Raw genomic sequence first — 22378 nt, 5'->3', positions numbered from 1 at the left:
AGGAACATAGTCCTGGGGACAGTCCCCCAGGAGCAAGGGTGGACAAGCATATTCTATCCCAGGCCAGAGATCCACAGGGAAGATAGTAAATTGGCCTCGACTGGGGCTGGTGGGGGTGGGTAGGTGTGAAAGGGGTAGATAGCGGGTAATGGAAGCTTTGGAGGGGGGACTTCCTCAATGTTTACATTTTAAAACACTTAAAATGCGATGCAATAATTATACCAACAACCACTCCAATGTGCAGAGACCCTTGCAGCTTATGAAACAACCACCACTCTCAGGCCTGCAGATTCACATGCCCTGTAACCTGGGTGTGTTGTCACCATGATGCCATCCAGACCGACAGGGAGAGGGAGACAGCCGGATGGAGAGTGCCAAGCTCTCCCAGCCCCCTGGGTCCCAATCCCCTGCCTTCCCGCTTCTCCAGGGAGCCCTGTGTGAGGCCTGAGCCACTTCCCCTGCCCTGCTGCTTCTCCCAAGCAAGGCTGGCTATGGTACTGGCCAGGTCCAGTGCAAAATAAGACTGTGGGGTCCTTTGTTCAAAAATGGGGGGAAAGTGCTATTAAAGGTACTGAGACATCAAGTTTTTCCTTTCTCATGGTCTCTCTCTTGATCTATCATGGTGTTTTTAAAATGTATCATTTAATGTCACTATCTACATACACAGGTGCCACGTGCTACATCTCAGAGCAGTTCACACCAAGTCCAGTCGCTGCCAGTTGAGCCAGGCATCTCCACTTCCCATAGGCCACTACCCCAACACATGGAGTGGGGAGATCCTAAGTGCCTGGGTCAGGGTAGATAAGAGGCTTGCCCCCCAGAGTTGCCAGCTGAATGCAATGGGGAGGGGGTGTGCAGAGAGCCCCAATGGAAGCTGGGTGGGGATGGGGAAGAGAGCCTAGTGGGACCTGGGGGTGACAGGAGGTGAGGCAGCTGGAGTGCCAGGAAGCAAAGAGGCAGCAGAAGGTGGGTGCCCCTGTGAGCCAAGGCTCCAAGCACTGGTGCATACGCCACTGTCAATGGGGCCTCATTTAAAAATAGAAACCCAAAGATCAAATGAAGAATTCAAGAAAGCATCTGCAGAGCATTTAACCAAGCATGGGTTATGAGTAAAGGGCTCTGCGCAACCACACAGCCTACAGCCCTCTTCCCAGGATGCACGCCTTGAAGGCCCCAGGATCCCTGTCCCCTGGATCTATAGGAAGCTGGGCCATGTACAATGGCAGAAGGAGCTCAGGTGGGAGCGGAGCTGGTTACAAGTCCTGACTTTGGTTGAGGACTTGCTGTGTGACCTCAAGCAAGTTGCTATACCTCTCTGGATCTCAGTTTCCACAACCTAATTGAGTATTTATTGAAGGCTTACTTTGTGCAGTGTGGGCTTTTGTGGGAGAAACAGAAATTAATAAGGGAGTCCCCAGCCCGTAGGAAGCTTACAGTTAAGGATCCCTGGGGTAATGTCAAATGCATCGTCTCTTCATCCACTACCCTCAGAGGGGGGGCAAGCTGGGTCATTAGCTCCACTTTACCAATGAGCCTTCTGTAGGGTCAGCCTGGTAAAAGGTGAAAGCTTGCACTAGGGTCCTGCAGACCTGGGCTAAAACCCTGCCCTGGCTCTGACTGGCTTGGCAGCCTCCGGCATGTCACTCATTGTCTCCTGGATTTGTTTGTAAAGTGAGGGCACAACAAGTACCTCTCAAGGGTGCTATGAAGGGGAAATGAGATAAAGGATGATGCGGTTCAGCTTGCTGGTTTGTATGCCCCTGCCTCAGTCCCACAAAGCACCAGCCCAACAAGCCAGCCCGGCAAGCCCTAGATGGGTTGAACAGCCATGGAAAGATCTGGGGGTTCTCAAGTGACTGTCCCCCCAAATGTAGGTCAACAGTATGAGGCCTTGGCCCCAAGAGTCAGGGTGCTCTCTCTGCTGCATGAATGAAAGTACAGAGGCCACAGCAGGGGTGATGATGGTCTTGCTGGGCTTCAGGCTGGAGCTCAGCTCTGGGCTCCTACTTTTCATTGGAGAGCTGTTTTTTTTTTTGTTTTTTTTTCCTTTTTTAATAAGGAATTGGTTTTATACAGCCAAGTGTGCACATCTTAAGGGGACAGCTGACTGAATTTTCCCATAGGCATACACCTATGTAAACACCACTCAGTTGAAGTTATAGGACATTTTCAGCTTTCTCACACCCCCTTCCCAACCCTTCTCCCGAAATGGTAACTACTATTCTGACTTTTAAAACCATAGATGAGCTTTGTCTGTTTTTGAACATCACATAACTGGGAAAGTACAGCGGGTATGTGGCCACTGGGAGTTGACAAGATGAGATTTAAGGCTCGTCAAGACCTGATTCTATTATGAAAAACATGTTTGGGGCCACTGAGTGGACAGAATGGGGACTCAGAGACCAGCAGTCTTTAAAAGACTGTTCTCGGGCCTGTGTGCGTTTATTTTCCTAGCTGATCTCATTCTCTTAGTCACATGGGAAAGCACCTTCTGAAAAACCCGAGAAGCTGAACACAGTGACTCCATCTCTCTCTGCCGTTGCTACGAGCTCCCTCCCAGGGCACCCTGAGCCTCGAAGGTCCTCAGGTCCATCAACGATGTCCAAAGGGTGAAGTCAGAAAGGCCCTGTCTGTGTTTATTCTGCATCTCTTGAGGTCATCATGGTGCCTAGTCACTGCATCCGTCACTGTAAGTAACAGGGTTCCAGGAAATGACTTTGAAATCTTCTCTCTGCCCCCACTGCCCTGCCCACCTGCCCTGCAAACCACACCACTCTCCATTCTCTGGCTTCTGCTCCCACATCTCTTCAACTTCCGTAGTTCAGGCCCCTGTGCCCTCCCATCAGCCCCTGTCTCTTCCGTGTCATCTTTCTCCACACCAGCTTAAACGGGGTCTAGCAACCAAATGTCGTAATACAAATGGGAGAGGTCGTCAGAGTTCTGCCATCAGAGATATCCTCTCAGTGAAACCTCCACCCCAAGACTGAAAGCTACTTGAGGGCAAGTATCTCTGTCTCCCATGGCCCAACACACAGCCCTGCACCTCTCAGGGGCTGAAGGCAGGTTAGTTGAATAAATGAATGATAATTCGTTTTGACGGTCATAAGTCAAAATCACCGGCAGATAAAAACTGGCTTGTAGAGAAACTTGTGGAGCTCACTCCCGTTCTTGTTGTCCATTTATAAGCACAAACTTTATCACCTTGCCTCATACCTTTATGAAGAGTGGTTTTATATTTTCTGAAAAACCCATGTGAAAATTAGCACCAACAATGCCAAAAGGCAAATGGCAAATCAGGGAAAAGATATTTGCTGAACATTGAACAAAAGGGTTAATTTGTTTAATGGACAAAGAGATAGATAGATAGATAGATAGATAGATGATAGATAGATAGATAGATAGATAGATAGGAAACAGCCCAGCAAAAACTTAGGAAGAAGAAAGAAACAGGCAATTCACATAAGAATACAAATGGCTAATAAGCCTATGAACAGATATGAAGCCTACTCATAACTATAGAAAAGTCAGTTGAGAAATGAGACATCGGTTCTCCTCTACCAGATTGACAAAGATAAAAGTCCGAGACCTCCCAGTGTTCCCAAGATGTGGAGGAGACCAGTGCTCTCACACAGAAGAGATCTACATGGGTGTACTACCCTCTGTCAAGCCAAGTGAAGCCATATCTATCAAAATGCACCCAACCCTTGACTCAGCAATTCCACTTCTAAACATTTATCCCACCAGTTTACTCACTGAATAAAGGGAGGCAAGATGAATGGGCACGTGCCCCACTGCATGCCCCTCCCACCAATCACATGCTCCATCCTAGAGTTCCATCACGTGTCTGACCACAGGTGGGGGCAGGGGCAGGTGCTGCACCTGTTTTGTGCACCTCCCCATGTGCCCCATCATGTTCTGGGTGCCCGCGTGTGCTACATTTGAAACAAACAAAGAAAAACAAAACAAAGAACAGAAAGAGACTTTGATTTTGAGTCAGGGCTTAACGGAATTCATTTATAGACTTTAATAAGAACACTATCTAAACGCAACAGCCACGGGAAAACTTTGGGATAACTGGCGCTCATTTTGGTGCTCACGGTATGGATGGGTATGCAGGGTGAGCATCACATTACTAGGTGTTTGTTAAAGCTTATTAGGAATTACTAAGCTTATTACTTAATAAGCTTATTAGAGCTCATTAGAAACAAGGAGCTTATTAGAAATTCAGAATCTCAGGTCCCTCCCAGGCCTACTGAGCCAGAATCTGCATTTTTAATGAGATTCTGAGTGACCCAACCACTAGAGAAGCACTAGTATAGAACACAAGGGCTCTCATTTCTCAAGCTTACCAAACCCTGGAGAGCAATTTGTTTCTTCTGGAATATACACCCAACTGGATGACCTGGAACCGTTCTTATTGGGGTTCACTGTCCTATCCACAAAAATGGAGTAATAAGACCTGTCCTTCCTCCTTACAGTACTACCGAGTTTCAAATGAGATAATGAATTTGTTCTACTTATTGTGATGAGGTTGACAGGGGCTGCAGAGTCGGTGAGGGACCAGAATAGGTGTGGTTTCTGCCCTCATGGCCTTGATGGTTTGGTGGGATGGGAAAACACGGGTAGATGCTGGGTGATACTGTGTGACTGTGATAGTTATCACAGGGCTTTCCTATGCTTACTCTTTTATTCATTCATTCATTCATTCATTTATTCATTCAGTGGTCAGTCTTTTATTAAAGTAAAAATGCACACTAGCTGGGTGGCTCAGTTGGTTGGAGCATTGTCCCATACATCAAAAGGTTATGGGTTTTAATTCCTGGTCAGGGCACATGCCTAGGTTGTGGGTTCAATCCCTGTTTGGGATGCATATGGGAGGTAACAGATAAATGTTTCTCTGTCATGTCGCTTTCTCTCTCTCTCTCTCTCTCTCCCCCCCCTCCCTCCCTCCCTCTCTCTAAACATATCCTCTGGTAAGGATTGGAGGGAAGGGGAAAAAGAAAGGAAAGAAAAAAAACTATAAAGAGCTCAGAGCAGAAATAAATGAGCCATAAACTCTACCCTCAAAAACTATTAGTCTAGTCAAAGATAAGGATGTAGGTGGATGATTCCACTTAGAGCACACTATGTGGATTCTCTGAAGTCCATTCAGGGGGCCGTGGGAGCACAGATGAGGCAATGGGAGCTTGGCTTTAAAGGGTAATTACAAGTTCACCATGTTCAGAAGGGAGAGATCAGCATTCCAGGCAGAAGGACAGCAGAGACAAAGGCAGCGAGGTATGAAGGCGTGTATGCTTGCACCCTGACAAGAATTTATGGCAGTGCCAAGAGATGATTTTGGAGAAGTGGTTTGGGGCCAGGTCTTAGATGATCCTGGTGTTCAATGCTAAGGGATCTGTTAGGAAATGGGGAGCCCCCAAAGGGAGGGGAACAACACAGTCATAGCTACATTTCACAAAGATCTTCCACAGCAGCATAGAGGGAAAAAACTTGAGGTGGAAAGACTTCACAGAGTCTCTGACAATGACTCAGGGATGGCAACGTAATGGATTGGGGTAGTGCTGGGGGTATAGAAATGAATAGGAGAGATACTGAGGAAGGTAGAATTGGCAGGATTTTTGACCAAAGGAATGGGGTGGCAAAGGGAAGGGAGGTTTCTGGCTGGGCGTCTGGGTGAATGGGGTTACTGTTGACCAAGAGGGGGGATGCCAAAGGAGGACTGCGTGGTGATGAGCCCGAGTCTGGGCCTGTTGGTGGTGAAGTGCCTTTGGGGTGTTTTATTGGCTTGGTCCAATTGGCAGGAGTCACAGGAGAGCAGCCCTGCCTGGAAACAGGAACTTGGGAGTTGTTAGTTTACAGGGGTGCTTGGAGCCATAGAGTGAATGGGATACTAAGAGGGTGTGGAGTGAAAGGAGAATAGGGTTGAGAGCGGCACCAACATTTAAGAACGGGCAGGAGAGATGAGTCCATGAAGGAGGCTGGGTGAGGCCAAGAGGCATTTCTGCTTCCCCGGTTCCCATGGGCATGGAGAGTGAACACCCAGTGGACACAACTCATCATCCACCAGAATCATCCCCAGGAACGCCCTAGGGTCACCACCCTAGGAGTCCCAGAGTGACGAGAGGCTCGGGCTAAGGACCTTGAGAAGGAGAGCTGAGACAGGACACACGGACCGGGCTTGCCTCGCCCTCCCTCCCACTTTTCTCCTCATGCACAGGAATGTCTAGCCCTTTCACAAATCTGTTTTTCTCAGAAAAAAATCAAGAGGATGTAAGAAAAGAGGAAATAAAAGAAATGCTTGAGTTTGTTTAGTTTTTTAGATCAGACATGGACCTAGCACCTCCTAACATCCAAGAAAACCTCCCAGACATGTCCAAGGTTGACGCCAATGAGCTCTTTCTTTCGTTATCATTAGGAGCAAAGAGAGTCAGGTACTGTCATGATTAACCAAAGGTGGATTTTACAAACAAAAAAAAGAGAGGAAATGGTCCCTGGATCATGCTATCTGATTCGTGTTTTGCTGTAGAAACAGGTCTGTGGCTTTAAACTGGTCATGTCTCCTAGCAGCCAAATAATTGATCTATTTGATGTTCTGGCTTTAAGCAAAAGTGAACTGGCCTCTTTAGAAATGTTGGCAGCTTGGCTGGTCCATTAGTAAGACCGAAAAATCAAAACATTAACTGGAAAAGGCCATTATGACTGGGCTAAGCAGGAGTCATCAATAGATGATGTCATTTCAGAAATAAGCAAGCCAATGTCACGAGGCCCCCGGGCAGAGTCAAACTACCCTTCACGGCCCATCAGCACCCTCCTTTGCAGATACTGAAGTCTTCCAAGGAGAATCTTAGCCAGAAATAAATGGGCCTCACTTTACCCTTCCTTTGCTCAGCTTGATTCTAGAGCCTGTACATTCAGCAGGTTATTAAGGAAGGTCCTCAGTCCGCCCATGTGCATACCCCTTAGATTCTCTTTCCCCCTCTTCCTCTCTCCTGGTCCTTCTCTGTCTCTTCTCACACACCTCATCCCAGGAACACCTGCCTCTCCTCTGTGCCCTGTCTCCATCTCCTAATACCTTCCCCTTCCCTTCCTTTCTCATCCAAGCTTTTAGAAAGAGTAGTAGGCTGTCTCCACCTCTTCAGCTCCCATTAGCTCCTGCCTCTTCCCCTCACTGGCACTAATAATATTACTGCAGGTGCCACGCACTGGGCTGAGGGCTTTCCCTGCATCATCGTCCTTAATTCCCACAGCAACCCCTATGAAATGGGTGCTATTATTATCCCATTGTACAGAGGAGAAAACTGAAGATCAGATGGACAGGCAGGCTCACTAGGCCCACCCCCCCCCACCCCCCCCACCCCCCCGTAAGGCAGTAGCAGATCCCACTTTTTAAGCCTCTGCAATGCCTTGGCCAGTCACCCATGACTGCCTGCCAGTCCTGGTGGCCCCTTCTCAGCCCTCATCTCCTCTGTCCTTGTGCAGCAACTGGTACTGCCAACCCCTCTCCTACCTAGGCTCTTGGGAAGCCACTCCACCCTCCCTGCTTCACAGAGGGGGTTCCCCAGATTTCATCCCAGGGCATTTCACTCTTCTCACGTTAAAAAGCCTTCCAGGAAACTCCAGGCCCTTTTGATTCCAGGCCCACTAGAGACCATCTTGCCCACCTCCTCATTGCGCATGGTCAGTCTCAGTGAGTGGCAGAGCTGGGGCTGGAGCCAGGTGACCTAACCTCCAGGCAAGTCCGCTTTTCCTTACTCAGAGCTGCCACCACCTACTCCCCGTTTTTGTTTGTTTGTTTTTGTGGGTTTTTTGCTGAGCAGTAGCAAGCAGCCCTCCCCTGGAGGAGGGAGAAGGTGAGAGACCCTGATAAGGTGGGCGGAGGCTATTTTTAGAGGGCGCTGGCTTTCCACTTGGTCTGGGAGAAACTCAAGGGCCAAGACAGTCAAACACGGGTTTGAAAGGCTGGCTCATTAAAGGGAATTAATACACAGAAACCGCAGCCTCCCCGTTCCTTGCTTTCACTCTCTGCCTGTTTGTTGTGTGGCTGGAACTGATGAGAACCTGACTATTTGCCTCCATTTCCCCTTAATTCTACCCGTGAGGCTCTGGGATGACACTAGAGAAAATATATAACAAAGTGAAGTAGGAACAAAAATGAAACTTCAGGACGAGGGTGCTATTGTCCGAGCAAGAAAAAGTCCTGGACAGCAGCAGATCAAAGAAGAGGGGCATTGGTGGGGTGCTCACTGATCCCCAACACCTGTCTCAGCAGCAGAGGGGTCAGGAAAGAAATGAGAAAGGCTGGTGGGGGCCGCAGACCTGGCGGGTCCTTCAGCGCGTGACCTTGAGCAGGGGGCTCCGTGGCCCTTCACGAACAAAATGGCTGTCACCCCTGGGAGAATTCCAGACGGGGATTTTTGGGGTGCTCCCGCTGAGGGCCCAGGACTTTGGCTAGGGTCTAGTTCTGTGATTAGGGTGCAGAAGTGGTTGGGCCAGGTCATCTCCAAAAGTCTGAGAGGGCAATGGTGGAGGCCAAGCGCCGGGTCCTAACAGCAGAAGGGGTGGGGGTGGGGGTGGGGGTGGGGGATGTGCCTGCCCCGCTTGGAGACTGATCGTAATTACGGCACCTGAGGCGAGGGAGCGGCTGGCCTGGAGCCTCTGGCCTGCGCAGTTCTTTGGGTCTAAAGCTGTTCCAGTCACAGGTGCTTTGCGGAGCTGATAGCTGTTACCCAGCATGACGCCGTCATCACCGCGGGGCGCACTTCTCCGGAGGGGGTACGGCCCAGGCTAGCTCTCCCGGGGGTCCTAGTAGGTCCCGGAATCCGACCCGAGTTGGAGGGACCACCAGAGTTCCCGGTCTCCGAACCCCTGCGCCCTGTGCCCCCAGCGTCCCGGGCAGGAGCAGGGGTACAGGTTGGGGGAGCGCCGTGGTCAAGAGCGTGTCCTGCTGCTCTCACGGCCCAGGCTCCTCGCTTCACCCCGGGAACCGAATCCCGCCCCTACCAGTGGGGAAACTGAGTCCCAGAGAACGGAGAGGGCTTGCCAAGGCTACCCAGTGAGTTGGCAACCAGGGGTCCTGCCTCCAGGCTCCTTCCCGGTCCACCTAGGCGCGTGCATCGTGGCGCTTTAAACCGCTTCATCTCCCGCAGTTTGGGAAACTTTTCCTGCCAAACAGGCGCAGCCCGAACCCGGATTCCACGCCCACCCAAGCCCCCTCTCGCACCCCCAAACTGTCGGGAGCACGTCGGCGCGGGCTCGGGCGGGCACCTGGAGCCCAGCAGGGGAGGCCCCGAGCCCGGCGCGGCTCTCCGCTCCCGGTACAGATGCGGCGCCGCGGTGCAGGGAGGAGGGCGCCCGGGCAGGGCCACTCGCGCCGGCGGAGCGGACCGGGGCGTCGGACTCCGGACCCCCGGCCCCGGGCTCCCCAGCCCCGGAGGCAACCCGAGGCGGCAGCTATTTATAGAGGAAGCCACGCTCAGTCCCTCTTGGCGGCGGCGGCGACAGCTGAATATTTTGCCCAGATATGGCTGGGGCCCCGGCGCGGGGGCAGGGAGCCCCGCGGGCGCGAGGGGGACCCCTGGCCGGGTGGGGGGCTTACCGGGCTGTAGAGCAGCGGGGGAGGGCGCGGGCGCGGGCGGCGGGCTGGCGGGCTGGCGGGCAGCGGGCGAGCGGAGCGCGGGGCTGGATGAACTCCCGTGCGGCCGGGGGCGGACGGGCGGGCGCTAAGCTCGGGGGTGGAAGCAGGGGCGGGCCGGGCCGGCTCCGCGCAGTCACCGCGCCCCGCCCCGCCCGCCGCCCTCTCCCTCCTTATCTCTCCCTCCACTCGGGGGCGCCGCGGCCCAGGGAGCGACACCCCGGCGGGAGGCCTGGGCAGGGGCCGGCCGAGGGGAGGCTTGGCTCTCGGGTGCAGCGCACTCCTGAGTCTCGGGTTCCCACTGGTCCCAGGAGCTGTTAAGGTGATGGCAGATCATCTGGGAAAAGGTGGGCGGATTCTCGGTCCTGCGGGTCTAGGAAGGTTCTTGGATGGTGCAAAGCCAGCCCACCAGCTGCTGCACCTTCACCTCCTTGGACTGAAGCAACGCCTCTCCATCGTACTAGCAGCCCCGCGGTAACGCTCGCTTTGTGGACGCATAGTTCCAAAGAGTTGAGAGTCTTGTCTCTATACTGAGAGAACGGAGGGTCCCACAGGACGAGGTAAAAGAACCACAACAAAACAAGTCCCACGTTCTTAAAAGGCTAATATGTTTTCCAGAACAAACCACTTAAGCCCAACAAATTTTAAGTGTTTTAAGTTTTAAAATGGCTCATCGAAAACCATTTGTATGGACAGAAGGTAAGATCTCGTTGGGTTATGATGGGAAAGTTTGTGGTAGGAACAAATAATAGGAGCTGTTTTTAATCCTGGGGTATGATTACCAATGAGAAACACTCTGTTTTTAATCTCATCTTCCACTAAAATGCATCTCTACATGACAAAACCCATAAAGCTGTAAGAGAATGCTCTTTGCAAGGGATGTATTTTAAAATAAAGCAATGATTTAACATTCCAGATGTTTTAAAAACCCTTTGGTTGTGGAATCTAACAAGTGCATACAACCCAGGTGTGCAGGTTCAAGAATTCCCATCTCTGAGAACATCTGTTGCAACCACCACTCTGTCGGGAAACAGCATTGCCAACAAGCCCAGAAGCTAACTTGTGCCCTTCCTTCAGCACTCCCTCCTGAAGATGACTTTCTTGACTCACAGTAATCACCTCCTTGCTTCCCTCTTCCCTCCACATTTGCCTTCATTTGCTCAATTCTGTGTTGTGAAATTGTGTTGTTTCCTGTGGCTGTAGTTTCCTCTCCTTGCTGTAGAGGAATGTACACCCCACCGTGTACCACCATTTTTAAGTGTACATCTCATTCTCAACGGATGTTTAGATTGCTTGCAGGTTTTGGCTGTTACAAATAGTGCTGCTGGGAACATTCCTCACCGGTGTCCTCCTTCTGCACAAGTCCACACCGCAGCCACACTCGGAATGAACAAGAGTGGAAACATTCCCCGTTTCTGCTACGTGCGTTGTGGTATCTCACTGAGGTTTGAATTTGCATTTCCCTGTGTCCTACTGGGTTGAGCACCTCTTCATGTGTATGGGCCAGTGGTTTTTCTCTTTTGTGAAGTATTTTGTTCAAAAGTATTGCCCATTTTGTTTCTGGATAACCTTTTGTTTACTGAAAATGTTCAATATATTTTCCCACTACATATATACAGGGTGGGGCCAAAGTCGGTTTACAGTTGTTCACATGGAAAATAATACAATAATTAATAAATAATAATATAAAAGTAAAATCTGTTTCTCATACAACTGTAAACCGACTTTGGCCCCATCCTGTACAGTATATATTCCTCCATTCTGCTTTACCTTTTCGCCTTCATAATGTCTTTGACGAACAGGTGTTCTTCATTTCAATACAGTCTAGTCCAGTGGTCGGCAAACCGCAGCTCGCAAGCCACATGCGGCTCTTTGGCCCCTTGAGTGTGGCTCTTCCACAAAATACCACGTACAGGCGTGAACGTACAGTGCGATTGAAACTTCGTGGCCCATGCGCAGAAGTCGGTTTTCGGCCTGGGCGAGTATTTTGAAGAAGTGGTTCTAACGCCGAGCCTCACTCAAGGGGCCAAAGAGCCGCATGTGGCTCGCGAGCCGTGGTTTGCCAACCACTGGTCTAGTCCATCAACTTTTCCTTCATTGTTAGCACCTTGTGTGTCCTATTTAAGACATCTTTCCTACTCCTAGACTATAAAGGTATTTTCCTATGTTATCTTCCTACATTAACCTTCACGATCAGGTTTCAAATCCACCTGGAATTGACTTTGGAATATGGTGTGAGGTAGAGGTCAAGTTTCATTTGTCTGTCAAATTGTCCTAGCACATGATTACTTTTTTCAGTTACATCAACAATGCAATTAATTGCTTTATTTTAAAAAGTAATGGAAACACTTCTAAAGTCAGGGAAATAGAAACCACCTGTTCATTATCTGTAGATAATTTGAGAATTTTTATTTTTGTAGGAAAAGAAATCATTATAAAAAAAATTTATACTACTTTATTTCACTTACACATTTATGTCAGACTTTTTTACTTTATCATAAATAATTACTTAAATCACTGGCATAAGCATTCCTGAATTTTGAATCACTTTCTTTTTAAAAAAATATATTTTATTGATTTTTTTACAGAGAGGAAGGGAGAGGGACAGAGAGCCAGAAACATCGATGAGAGAGAAATATCCATCAGCTGCCTCCTGCACACTCCCTACTGGGGATGTGCCTGCAACCAAGGTACATGCCCTTGACCGGAATTGAACCTGGGACCCTTGAGTTCGCAGGCTGATGCTCTATCCACTGAGCCAAACCGGTTAGGGCGAATCACTTTCATTATAAATATTAAGTATAAATTTTAAAAAGCTAGAAAGATAATTTTAATGTTTTATACAAAGAACTTAAAACACCTGGTCTTTAACTTCTTTCTGTTCTTTCTTTCCCTAGATTTTCTCACACACACAAAAAAAATAAGCAAATGACTTCAAGTGTTTTACCTTCAGCCTGGCGGTCTCCCTGAAATCCACTCCCTATCTCCAATAGTTTGTGCATATCTTCACCCAGAGGTCTATTAGCTTAAACTCAGTATGTTCAAAACCAAAATGTTAAGCTTCCCAGTCACACTGAGTAAGGGTCACCATCCTAGCCTCTCAGACCTTAAGACTTGGCAAAACTTTTTTCTGTTTTCTCTTTTTTTGCTGGCATCACTCTTTTTTTTAAAATATATTTTATTGATTTTTTACAGAGAGGAAGAAAGAGGGATAGAGAGTTAGAAACATCGATGAGAGAGAAACATCGATCAGCTGCCTCCTGCACACCTCCTTCCGGGGATGTGCCCGCAACCAAGGTACATGCCCTTGACCGGAATCGAACCTGGGACCCTGCAGTCCACAGGCCGACGCTCTATCCACTGAGCCAAACCAGCTAGGGCTGGCATCACTCTTTGATACCTCTTTTTCCTTATCTTCTATATCCAAGATGTCAGCACTAGTCATTCTAACCAAGAACTTCAGAAAGACTTGAATATTTTTTCTCTAGTCCCATTGCTCCACTTTAGCCAGGGCCTCCCCCCTCATCTTTAGGCCACTGCCAAGGCCTCCAACCTGTCCCTCTGGTGATGCATCTTGCCCACTCCTTAGCAAGCACATTCATTATATGTGCCTGATATGGGCAAGACAGCATTCTGTGTGCTGTGGAGGATACAGACAGTGGTGCGCATCTCCCACCAACTCCACACTCAGTGACGTCACACGGTTAGCTGGAACTGAACAACGGAGTGAGTATTTACAACATAGGAATCATCACACTTTGCAGATCAAGGTTCACTGACCACACCCACTAGAACTAGTGGTCAAACATTTACCAGCACATCACTGCTTGAGAATGCCAGTAACCCTGCATGAACATGCATGGGGCTCAGGGACCAGATAGAGGTCCCGTGTGCCTGGCACGGGGAATGGTGGGCAATGAGGTTGGGTAGGGAGATGGTAGACGGCCTGGGTCTTCAGTCTGGACTCCCTGGGCAATGAGAAGCCCCTTTGGACTGGGGGCAGGGGCACACTGGTGTGCCTCCTCCTGCAGCACCACTAGCAACGCCGGTGTGCTGAAGACTCGGGATAGTCTTCACAGGGTCTGGTGACTTTGGGACACCAGAGTAAAGTCACAAAATTCTCAGTCTAACTGGAGAAGAACCCAGCACTTCAAGAAAGTCAACACGAATAGAAAGGGAAACTCTTCATCTTAAGATCATAAAGCCTAGAAATTAGGAGATAGTCAGTTCTTATATTGATAAACATTTTAATCTAATGTTATAGTAATAATTCAAGTGCAATTTTCTTTGAAAATTCAACTCTGTTAAATACTACTTATTAAATAGTTTTCATCAAACATAACATATTCTTTTCAATCCCCACAGCAGTCAGAGCCATGTAGCAGAGGTAAGATTATTTTTAAGCCTACTACATTTTGTTATTGCTAGAACATCTGAATTAGTTGTGGAGGTCTCAGAGCAGCGGTTAATTAACTTTTGAAAGCTCTACCAAATATTCTGACATATAGTCATGAATCCAGATATCCGTGTCTGGCAGGGATGTGTCCACTAAATAGACCACCACTTTCTGGTCCCAAGGGTTAGCACTCTCTATCACTGTCTGCACCAGTGCCACCAGCGGTTTCTTCTCCACATGATTCCGAAACACCATGGAAGCCTCCTCAGACCACTGGCTGCACTTCACTCCTAGGAGAGAGAGCAGAGCAGTGAGGGGTTAAATGAGCCTTTCTCTGCCCCACTATAATGGAAAACCACTGAGTCAATTCCAGAGTAGCTTCAACATCCCAGGCTAGACTTGCCTAGCTGAAAAACAGTTGCAGAACCATCTTGAAGCTGCAGAACCAGCTTATAGTTTTCTATTCCAAATGGGTTACTTCTGTAGACCTTTTCCTACAGACACAGCTTTATTTGAGGTTTAATGCTGTGTTATAAGATGAAGTTATAATAACTACTGCACCTTTCCCTACATAAAGTACAGGCAGATTTAAACTGGTAATAGACATGAATAGGGGGAATAAAATATCAATGATACAATAACATTTCTCTTATTTATAGATTTTTTTCCTAATGAGATATAGTAAAAAAGCACTAATATACTAATTTTTTGAAATTTTATTATACACAACATTAGGGCAAATGCACTGGATTGAACATCTGGAGACTCAGTTTCTATTTCCAGCTCTTCCTCTAGCAAGTGGTCTGATTTTGGGCAAATCAGTTTATTTCCCAGGCCTTGGTTTACTTATAAAATAAACTGGTTGGATCAGATGAAATTTAAGTCCCATGCATTTCTAAATCCCTATGACTTTTTGTTTGTTTGTTTTGTTAATCCTCACCTGAGGATATTTTTTCCATTGAATTTTAGAGAGAGTGGATGGGAGAGAAGAAGGGGAGGGAGGGAGAGAGAAAGAAAAAGAGAGAGACATCAATGTGAAAGAGACACATCCATCGTTTGCCTCCTGCATGAGCCCCCACCAGGGCCAGGGATCAAACCTGTAATCCAGGTACATGCCCTTGACTGGGAATCAAACCCGAGACCCATTGGTGCATGGGCCGACACCCTAAACACTGGCCAGGACGTCGCAAGTTTTTTCTTAATGGTACAATAAAAGTATAAAGAACCTAAACCTCCAACAATAGGGAAATAATGATTAAACAGAATATTTTTCAGCTATTAAAATCATTACTAAGACCATCAAACAGCCACCCCAAAATTAGGGGGGAAATGCTAAGTGAAAAAAGCAGATTGTAATATTGTACCTGCACTAAGATTATAGCTTTAGAAATAAACTCATACATGAACAGAGACAGAAAGGAATGTGGAAAAAACAGAAATAGGTATAGCTGGAGGGCATGACTCTGAGAGATCATTAAAAATTATTTCCATTATGGTTGGGAAGTTGTGCTAAAAAAAATGTTACCTCAATAGGCCAATGACTCTGTACTCAGGACAAAATGACAATATAAACCATGTTGGGAAGTGAGTTCAAATTCCACAGAAATTACCTGCTAGTTGAGCCGTGACTGCTTGGAATGGCAGCTTTCGGAACATGTCCACTAGGGGCTGTACTTTCCTTATGTTGACTAACTCGTGCTTGCCATAGTCCAGCTCATACACGGATACCAGTCCATTGGTCAGGATTCCCTTTAAAAGCACCCTGTGCCACCTAGGTGTGCAAAGGATTGAAAAGGAAGAAGAAACATACAAAATCAACACCTGCTTTAGTTAAGGATAACATTTTACGATAAAAAGAAAAATGAGTATGAATGATGCCTATCAAAATATAGAACTATACTATCATAGAAGTTTTTAAAGGGATTGCTTCTTCTTTTTCCAAAGGTTCCTATTCTCGGCTTTATCCCTGGCCCATTTGATGGAATTCTGTCACTCCAACAACCTTTTCCAGGCCTCATGGAGCTAAAGGAGAATGAGACAATCTACTGACCAGCACTAAGCAGAATGAAACTAATGCCATGGAGGATGATCAGGACAAGGCTAGTAGATCCCTCCATTCTGTCGGGGAGACAAGGATGGCCACACGTTGGGGGCAAGGCACATGTGTGGAAGGTGGGAAGAGGGAGGCAAGCAGGACCAGGCCAGGCTGAAGACACGCATGAGGAGAAAAGCACAGGGGACTCTACAGGGCATGGTGGTTTGGATGGAGCAAACACTACAGTAGAGCGGGGCGGTGGGATGTGGGGAGGAGTGGGAGAGAAAGTCAGACTGGGAAGGGAGGTTGGGAAGAGATTACAAAAAAGAACGTAAAGTTGACAATTTTAATTATGCCAAGTAAATGCATTGAAAAACAAAAAAATCTAACCTATTGCTTCAAGAACCTGGAAAGGGTAGGAGAATATGGGGGAAGATCCAGTGTTCAAGATGCCAGAAATTTACAAATATGCTTTTCCCCTCTGGGCCTTTTCTCATTAAAATGACAAAAACCTAGGACCTCGACGTTCAGGAATGAAGGACCATTTTAAAGTCCTAGCGTCTTGCTCACATGATTACACTGAGGCGAGGATGATTGTTCATAATGTCTGACAGGGAAGTCTCCGCTCCTGCACGGTGGGAGTCGGGGCCTGCCTCAGGTGGCAGACCTGGACACCCTCTGAAACACGTGTATCAGGTACAAGCCCCGTGGAACAGCAAGCACTTCACTGAAACTCTGCTGGGCTGGGGGCCAGACTGGACCGATTCCCCAGCAGTGTACACCTAGTGGGAAATGGGTACAGGGAAGCCACACAGGTGCCACACGGTGAACTGCGGTAAGAAAGCTACAAAAAGGCTTTCTTCAACACTGATGGGGGACTACTAGGGGAAATTCCATAAACCTTCAAATTAGGCCACAGTGCAGCAAGCAAGAATCCGTGAGTTACAGGGCCACAAAAAGGTATCATAATAAGTACCTAAGAGCTTTGTGGGCCAAACTGCTGAGCTGGAGTCCCACCTGAGCTGGGTCATTTTGAAGGTGCGTTACGCTGGGCTCTTATTCTCTGAGCCTGTTATCTCATGGGTAATACTTAATTTTAATTCACTTGCAGGAATAATATATACAAAGCACTTAGCACTTTATGTACTTTGCAAATGGTAGCCATTATAATTATTATTAAAATGAAGATAAGCTGTGTAAATATAAGAACTTCAGACCAAATTAAAGAGAACTTTTCATATATGGAAATGCCAGCTTGGTGCATGCTGCTAATTTATTTAAGTGCAAAAGGAGATTAAAACATTTGGTTTCAACCAATAGCAATGTCTTCAAATTGTACAGGGCCAACGACGGTGTCTCTGCTTTCAGTCTGTAAGAGGTGCAGAGAGGTGAGGAGAGGCCACCAGAGAACTTGTGTTGTACTTTTACTCAGCTTTCAACTTTCAAAACTAATAGCTTAAATAAAGGCTAGATTTCCAAATTCAGTGCAAGGCTGCTTGTGAACCTCCTGGAAAATCTGTTAAAAACACGGATTGTGAGGTTCCACCCCCAGCGATTCTGATTCAGGGTATCTGGGGAGACCCTTCACTACAGGTCTGGAGTGAAGGAGAATCTCCATTGTTAATAGGTTTCCCAGGTTATTCTTAGCCGAGATAGATCTGGAAACCACTGTAATAAAAAAATGCATCCAAAATTCCTACGTCTTAACTTACCTTAGTTGGAAACAAAGTGTAGTAAAGAGTCCTGGGTTGTAAGCGATAGAAACTCTAAACATTTTACATTGTTTCAGTTCACAAAGTTAAAAAAATCAGGGAATCTGTTCTTATCTGTAAGACATCCCTTGCTTATCTGGGGTACAGATTAATTGGTTGAAGCCCAAGAGTCCTGGGGTAGAGCTGTTGGGCACATGGGGTGAGGGGAACGGAGTCTAACATCCATACTGCAGGTCTCCTCCACACAACCCTTGCTTCCAAGTAGGAACCCCCATTAATTATCATTAATCTGCCCCTCAGATAACAGGTAACAGTAATTTGATTTTCACTGTGATTAAATTATCCTGCAAAGAATTCTGAGGCAAATTTATACCAACATTGTTTCCATTGTTCTGAATTAAACACATTTATGCTTATTGTTATCAATAATTTGACACAGTAAAAATGCTTTTTGGAAGATGAAAAACTTGCAACATGTTAGTTGAATGCTTTTCAGAACGAGTTACTATACTTTTCACTTTTAAGAGTGAAAAATGTGGAAGAAAAAAAACCCCTACATAACAAGAGAATGATAAATTATGATTTCTCTATATGATGGACTATTTACTCAGCCATTAAAAATGTTGATGAAGAAATTTTATTACATGAAAAACTGTTCACAGGATTGTCAGGTAAAAGAGTAAGTACAAAATTATACATACTAATAATAACCCAGCTGTATAAATATATAGAGTAAAAACTAGAAGAAATACATAGGTAATTGAAGAAATACATAAGTAGTGTCTGGTTAACTAATTTTCGTTTTGTATACTTTTTTTGTATTTTTAAAATTTTCTACAATAAACATCTGATTTTTTAAATTAAAAGGTTACTAAATAAATGTTTTCTGAATAAACAAATATATTTTCTAATAGAAAAAACATTTAAAACTTCACTTCAGATATGGTTAGGTTTTAATAGGAATATGATTTTTAGATAAATGACATCATTTTAAATATTAGAAAACTGCATAATTCATTAGTCTCATTTCACATTTAAAACTCCCATTTGTGCTGTTCAAAGTCCCCCTGCAGGGATTAAGGACTCCTGTTATCACTCTACACATTTCCCTTAGAAATAGAACAAAACACTTTGTCCAGGGACCTACTTATTCTCCACTTTTGCGGCGTACACTTGGTCTTTTTCCACTGCCACGTGGCGCTCCTCAGACACACTGTAATACAGGATCATCTCCTCCATCAGAACCTCCAGCTTATGGATCTCTTGCCACCGCTGGATGACAAAGTAGCCCGGGTGGCAGGCCACAGGCACGTACACATCCATGTGTTCCCCTGGCTGTGCCAAGTGCACCGGAGGCGGCAGTTCCTCCGTGGAGAAGGAGACGGTGTGATCCACCACAAGCTTTTTGCTGACATCCGCGAGGCTCTTTCTGACATTCTCCCCGGTGCTGCCCGCAGCGGCGGTGTGCCCGCCTCTGCTGTTGGGAGAGCCAGCTTCACTGGTGAGGGCACTCAGAAACACGTCCTTCTGGTGCTTCCACAAGTCTGCGTTTGTAATTTGGCGGTTAATGCTGCGGTGAGGATCAGGGAAGTTCTTAGGAGTAAATAAATAAACGTGTGTGACCCCTCTGGTTTCATCCACTTTTGTAACCTTTGAAAAACATGAAAAACCAATTCAAGAAATCCAAGTTTGCACTGAACTCCGAGAGGTGGTTATAATGTTAACGGTAACTATTAAAGCACAGTATTTTGCAAAAAATCCCCACCCCAACTTGCTCAAAGTCATTTTACTTCAGATGAATTATCTGTCACATCTGTAGCAATGGATAAGCTCTTAAGTAGTCTAGCAACCAGCAACAAGCTTATGGAAGTGAAGAATTTACTAACTTCCAAAACCTCTGAGAATACCTTCCAACTTGCTAGAGATCATTATTACTGAGAGGAAATGATTTGATATATCATGACTAAATTTTTTAAATTAATGACATTTAAAACACTCAAAATAGAAAGAAGAGTATGAGGAATCCCCATGTGCTCAACTTCAACAATAATAAATAATCACAGCAATGGCAGAACGTCCAGTAAGCATTCTGCTTAAGGCTGGTGTCCTCTCACACTGGAGGGAGGAAAAAGATTTGACATTTGCCATACCCTCCAGGACCTCTGGTCTAAACTCCTTATTTGGTCCTAATATCTGACCTCAGCCCTCAGTCCTTCCCCAGTTACTTGAGAGAAGAGGGACCTTGGGAGTGAGAGCGGAGGGAAGCTCCGGGCCAGAAGGGCAGTTTGCACCTTTGCCCAGGAGACCTCTGACTACCTAGCTACCTCTTTCTGTCAGCGGAGTGAGTGTCTGCCTGGGACATCAGACACTGATAATGGGCTGTGTAACTGACTGTTCAAGTCTTCTCATCAGCCCCTCTGGCTTATCTTAGAAACGACAAACATGAGATACTTCTAGCCACATCTAGTTTTTATCACGTCAGGCCTGGAGTGAAAGGCAGAGACCAGGCCTGAAGACAGGGAGACACCTGCAAGGCAATCCTGCTGTAGCGATTTACTTAAAATTGTTTCTTCCCTAGCAAGATGAATCTACTTAAATTCATCATCTGGAGTGCTAGGGAAGTACTGACTGCTAATTCATTTTGACATTTATGATACAGAAGTACCGTTTCAAAAGTCAACCATTAAAATATTTTTATTGAGTACCCAATGCTCTGAATTTAGGAGCTGAAAAAGTAGCTGACAAAACAATTTTCATTATCATGTGTCAATTAAAAAATATAAAATGATACGTAATTAAGTGAGGAACTGTACATTATAAACCCGAGAGGAGTATGAAGAGAGGAAAATCAGTGTGAGCTAGAATAATTTAGAAATCTTCATGAAGGTATTTCTCAAGGACATTTCATTATTAAATTTTCATAGGAAATGACAACACAATTTGCATTAGTTAAAACAGAGAAATATCATTTTGCATTTCTATTCTTGGAAATATGAGCAATGTTTTTGATATGAAGAAGCAAAAGTGTAAAAAAAAACTAGTGAAATAAATCTAGCAGTTGAAGCAAACTTTAGGAAAAGAGGCAAAAAACGGGATTATAAGTAAATAATTTGTTTATAATCTATTACACTAGAAAAAAAGAAACAGAGGACTTAAGTGATTTTTAGAAACATTTATCAAGACATATATGGTGGTCCCTCTGTTGGGGATTTAATTCCTTATCATGATACAATATAGGAGCAGAGAACCATGTCTGCTACCTTGATTATAATGGAAAAATTATATAAAGGGTTTTAAAATAGTATTGGAGATACAAAATAAGTTCTTTTTTAAAAAATAATCTTAATTGTTGAAAGTATTACAGATGTCTCCCTTCCCCCCCCCCCCCTCAATAACCCCTCTACCCCACTCATCAGAATAAGTTCTTACATAGAAATTAAACCATAAGCCCTAACCGTTTGGCTCAGTGGATAAAGTGTCGGCCTATAGACTGCAGGGTTCCAGGTGTGATTCTGGTCAAGGGCACAAGCCCCAACTGCAGACTCGATCCCCAGTAGGGGACATGCAGGAGTCAGCCAATCAATGATTCTCTCTCATTGATGTTTCTATCTCTCCCTCTCCCTTCCTCTCTGAAATCAATAAGAATATATTTTTTAAAATTAAAACATGAAATACCTTTTCACCACACATGTAACCAATCTCAGGCGTGAAAGCATCCGTTTACAGTAAGATAAATTCTTTCACACAAAAACAAATGAACCCTTCCAGCTGACAGCTCCCTTTCTAAATGTATGGAGACCAATAAGATAACTAACCTTAATGCTACAGTCCGAGCAATTCAAAACAGAATCTCTTAACCAAAGCACAGCATCCGGCGTCCACATGCCAATAGATTGTGGAACATCCGCTAAACAGCACCTGATGGCCTGAAAAAGAAAACATGATGGAAAAGCAAACACACTACCTTAAAGTAGGTACTTGTGAGTAATGTCAATATTATTTTCCTACAAGTCAGATGTTGCCAAGATAGAAAGCAAGCGACAGCAATAGCTAATAATGTCAATCACAGTGCTCAGGCTGGAGCACCTGCTTTCTTCCTGGCTCTGTTTATGTTACTTCTATTATCTTTACTCCTATTACCAGGCACTTCACCTACTTCTCACTCTACAATACTTCTCTGCTTAACAGGCCAACGTTGCAACCCTAATTATATAGATGGTGAAACTGATGTGGAGAGACCATCAGATCACAAAACCGAGAAGACAGGATTGGGACTTATATCTAGGTCTTCCCTCTAAACCCAACTAAAAAAAAATGAAGTGTCATTTGGATGAAAATCCTGTTGAAAAATCTTTTTGGAGGCTTATGTGCTTCATTCAGCATTTCCTGAGCACCTTGTGGATGCCAGACAATTCTGCTCATCTTTGGGAGGAGGTTATAATGAAGAAAAACTGAGACCCATTGCTAGCTAAAAGCCTCAGTTCCCACAATCCTTTTGCCTTCCACCACCACTGCACAAGCTTTTGTAGAATGGCGAGAGCAGGGGGTAGTAAAAGGCGACCTCAGGGAAGCCATTGAACTGATGGAGGCAATTCTGTGAAGGG

The 22378-nt window shown here is 45.9% G+C and overlaps 2 protein-coding genes across 5 annotated transcripts in view; both read right to left on the bottom strand.

Moving 5' to 3' along the window:
- TMOD1 (tropomodulin 1) overlaps window positions 1–9816 on the bottom strand; it is a 74081-nt gene extending 64265 nt beyond the window's left edge. Inside the window, exons 1-2 of one of the 3 annotated variants that reach the window (XM_080669128.1) lie at window positions 9596–9700; window positions 3754–3932 (exon numbers count right to left, since the gene is read on the bottom strand). The gene's annotated coding sequence lies outside the window, so the exon portion shown is untranslated. Of the gene's footprint in view, window positions 1–3753; window positions 3933–9595 lie in introns of all 3 variants that reach the window. The other 2 variants (XM_080669126.1, XM_080669129.1) reach the window with 2 other exon arrangements.
- Window positions 9817–12065: 2249 nt separating this feature from the next.
- Window positions 12066–22378, bottom strand: part of TDRD7 (tudor domain containing 7) — a 58581-nt gene continuing 48268 nt past the window's right edge. The window contains exons 14-18 of one of the 2 annotated variants that reach the window (XM_080668598.1): window positions 21590–21700; window positions 18922–19424; window positions 15638–15798; window positions 12900–14317; window positions 12066–12295 (exon numbers count right to left, since the gene is read on the bottom strand). In XM_080668598.1, coding sequence (XP_080524724.1) covers window positions 14097–14317; window positions 15638–15798; window positions 18922–19424; window positions 21590–21700 — 996 coding nt within the window. In that variant the 3' untranslated portion in view covers window positions 12066–12295; window positions 12900–14096. Of the gene's footprint in view, window positions 12296–12899; window positions 14318–15637; window positions 15799–18921; window positions 19425–21589; window positions 21701–22378 lie in introns of those variants that run through there. The other variant, XM_080668599.1, reaches the window with a different exon arrangement.

This window comes from Plecotus auritus (assembly GCF_963455305.1).
Source record: "Plecotus auritus genome assembly, chromosome: 5".
In the NCBI taxonomy this organism is placed as follows: domain Eukaryota; kingdom Metazoa; phylum Chordata; class Mammalia; order Chiroptera; family Vespertilionidae; genus Plecotus; species Plecotus auritus.
The sequence above is the reverse complement of the archived record's forward strand: the minus strand, read 5'-3'. Positions and strand labels throughout refer to the sequence as shown.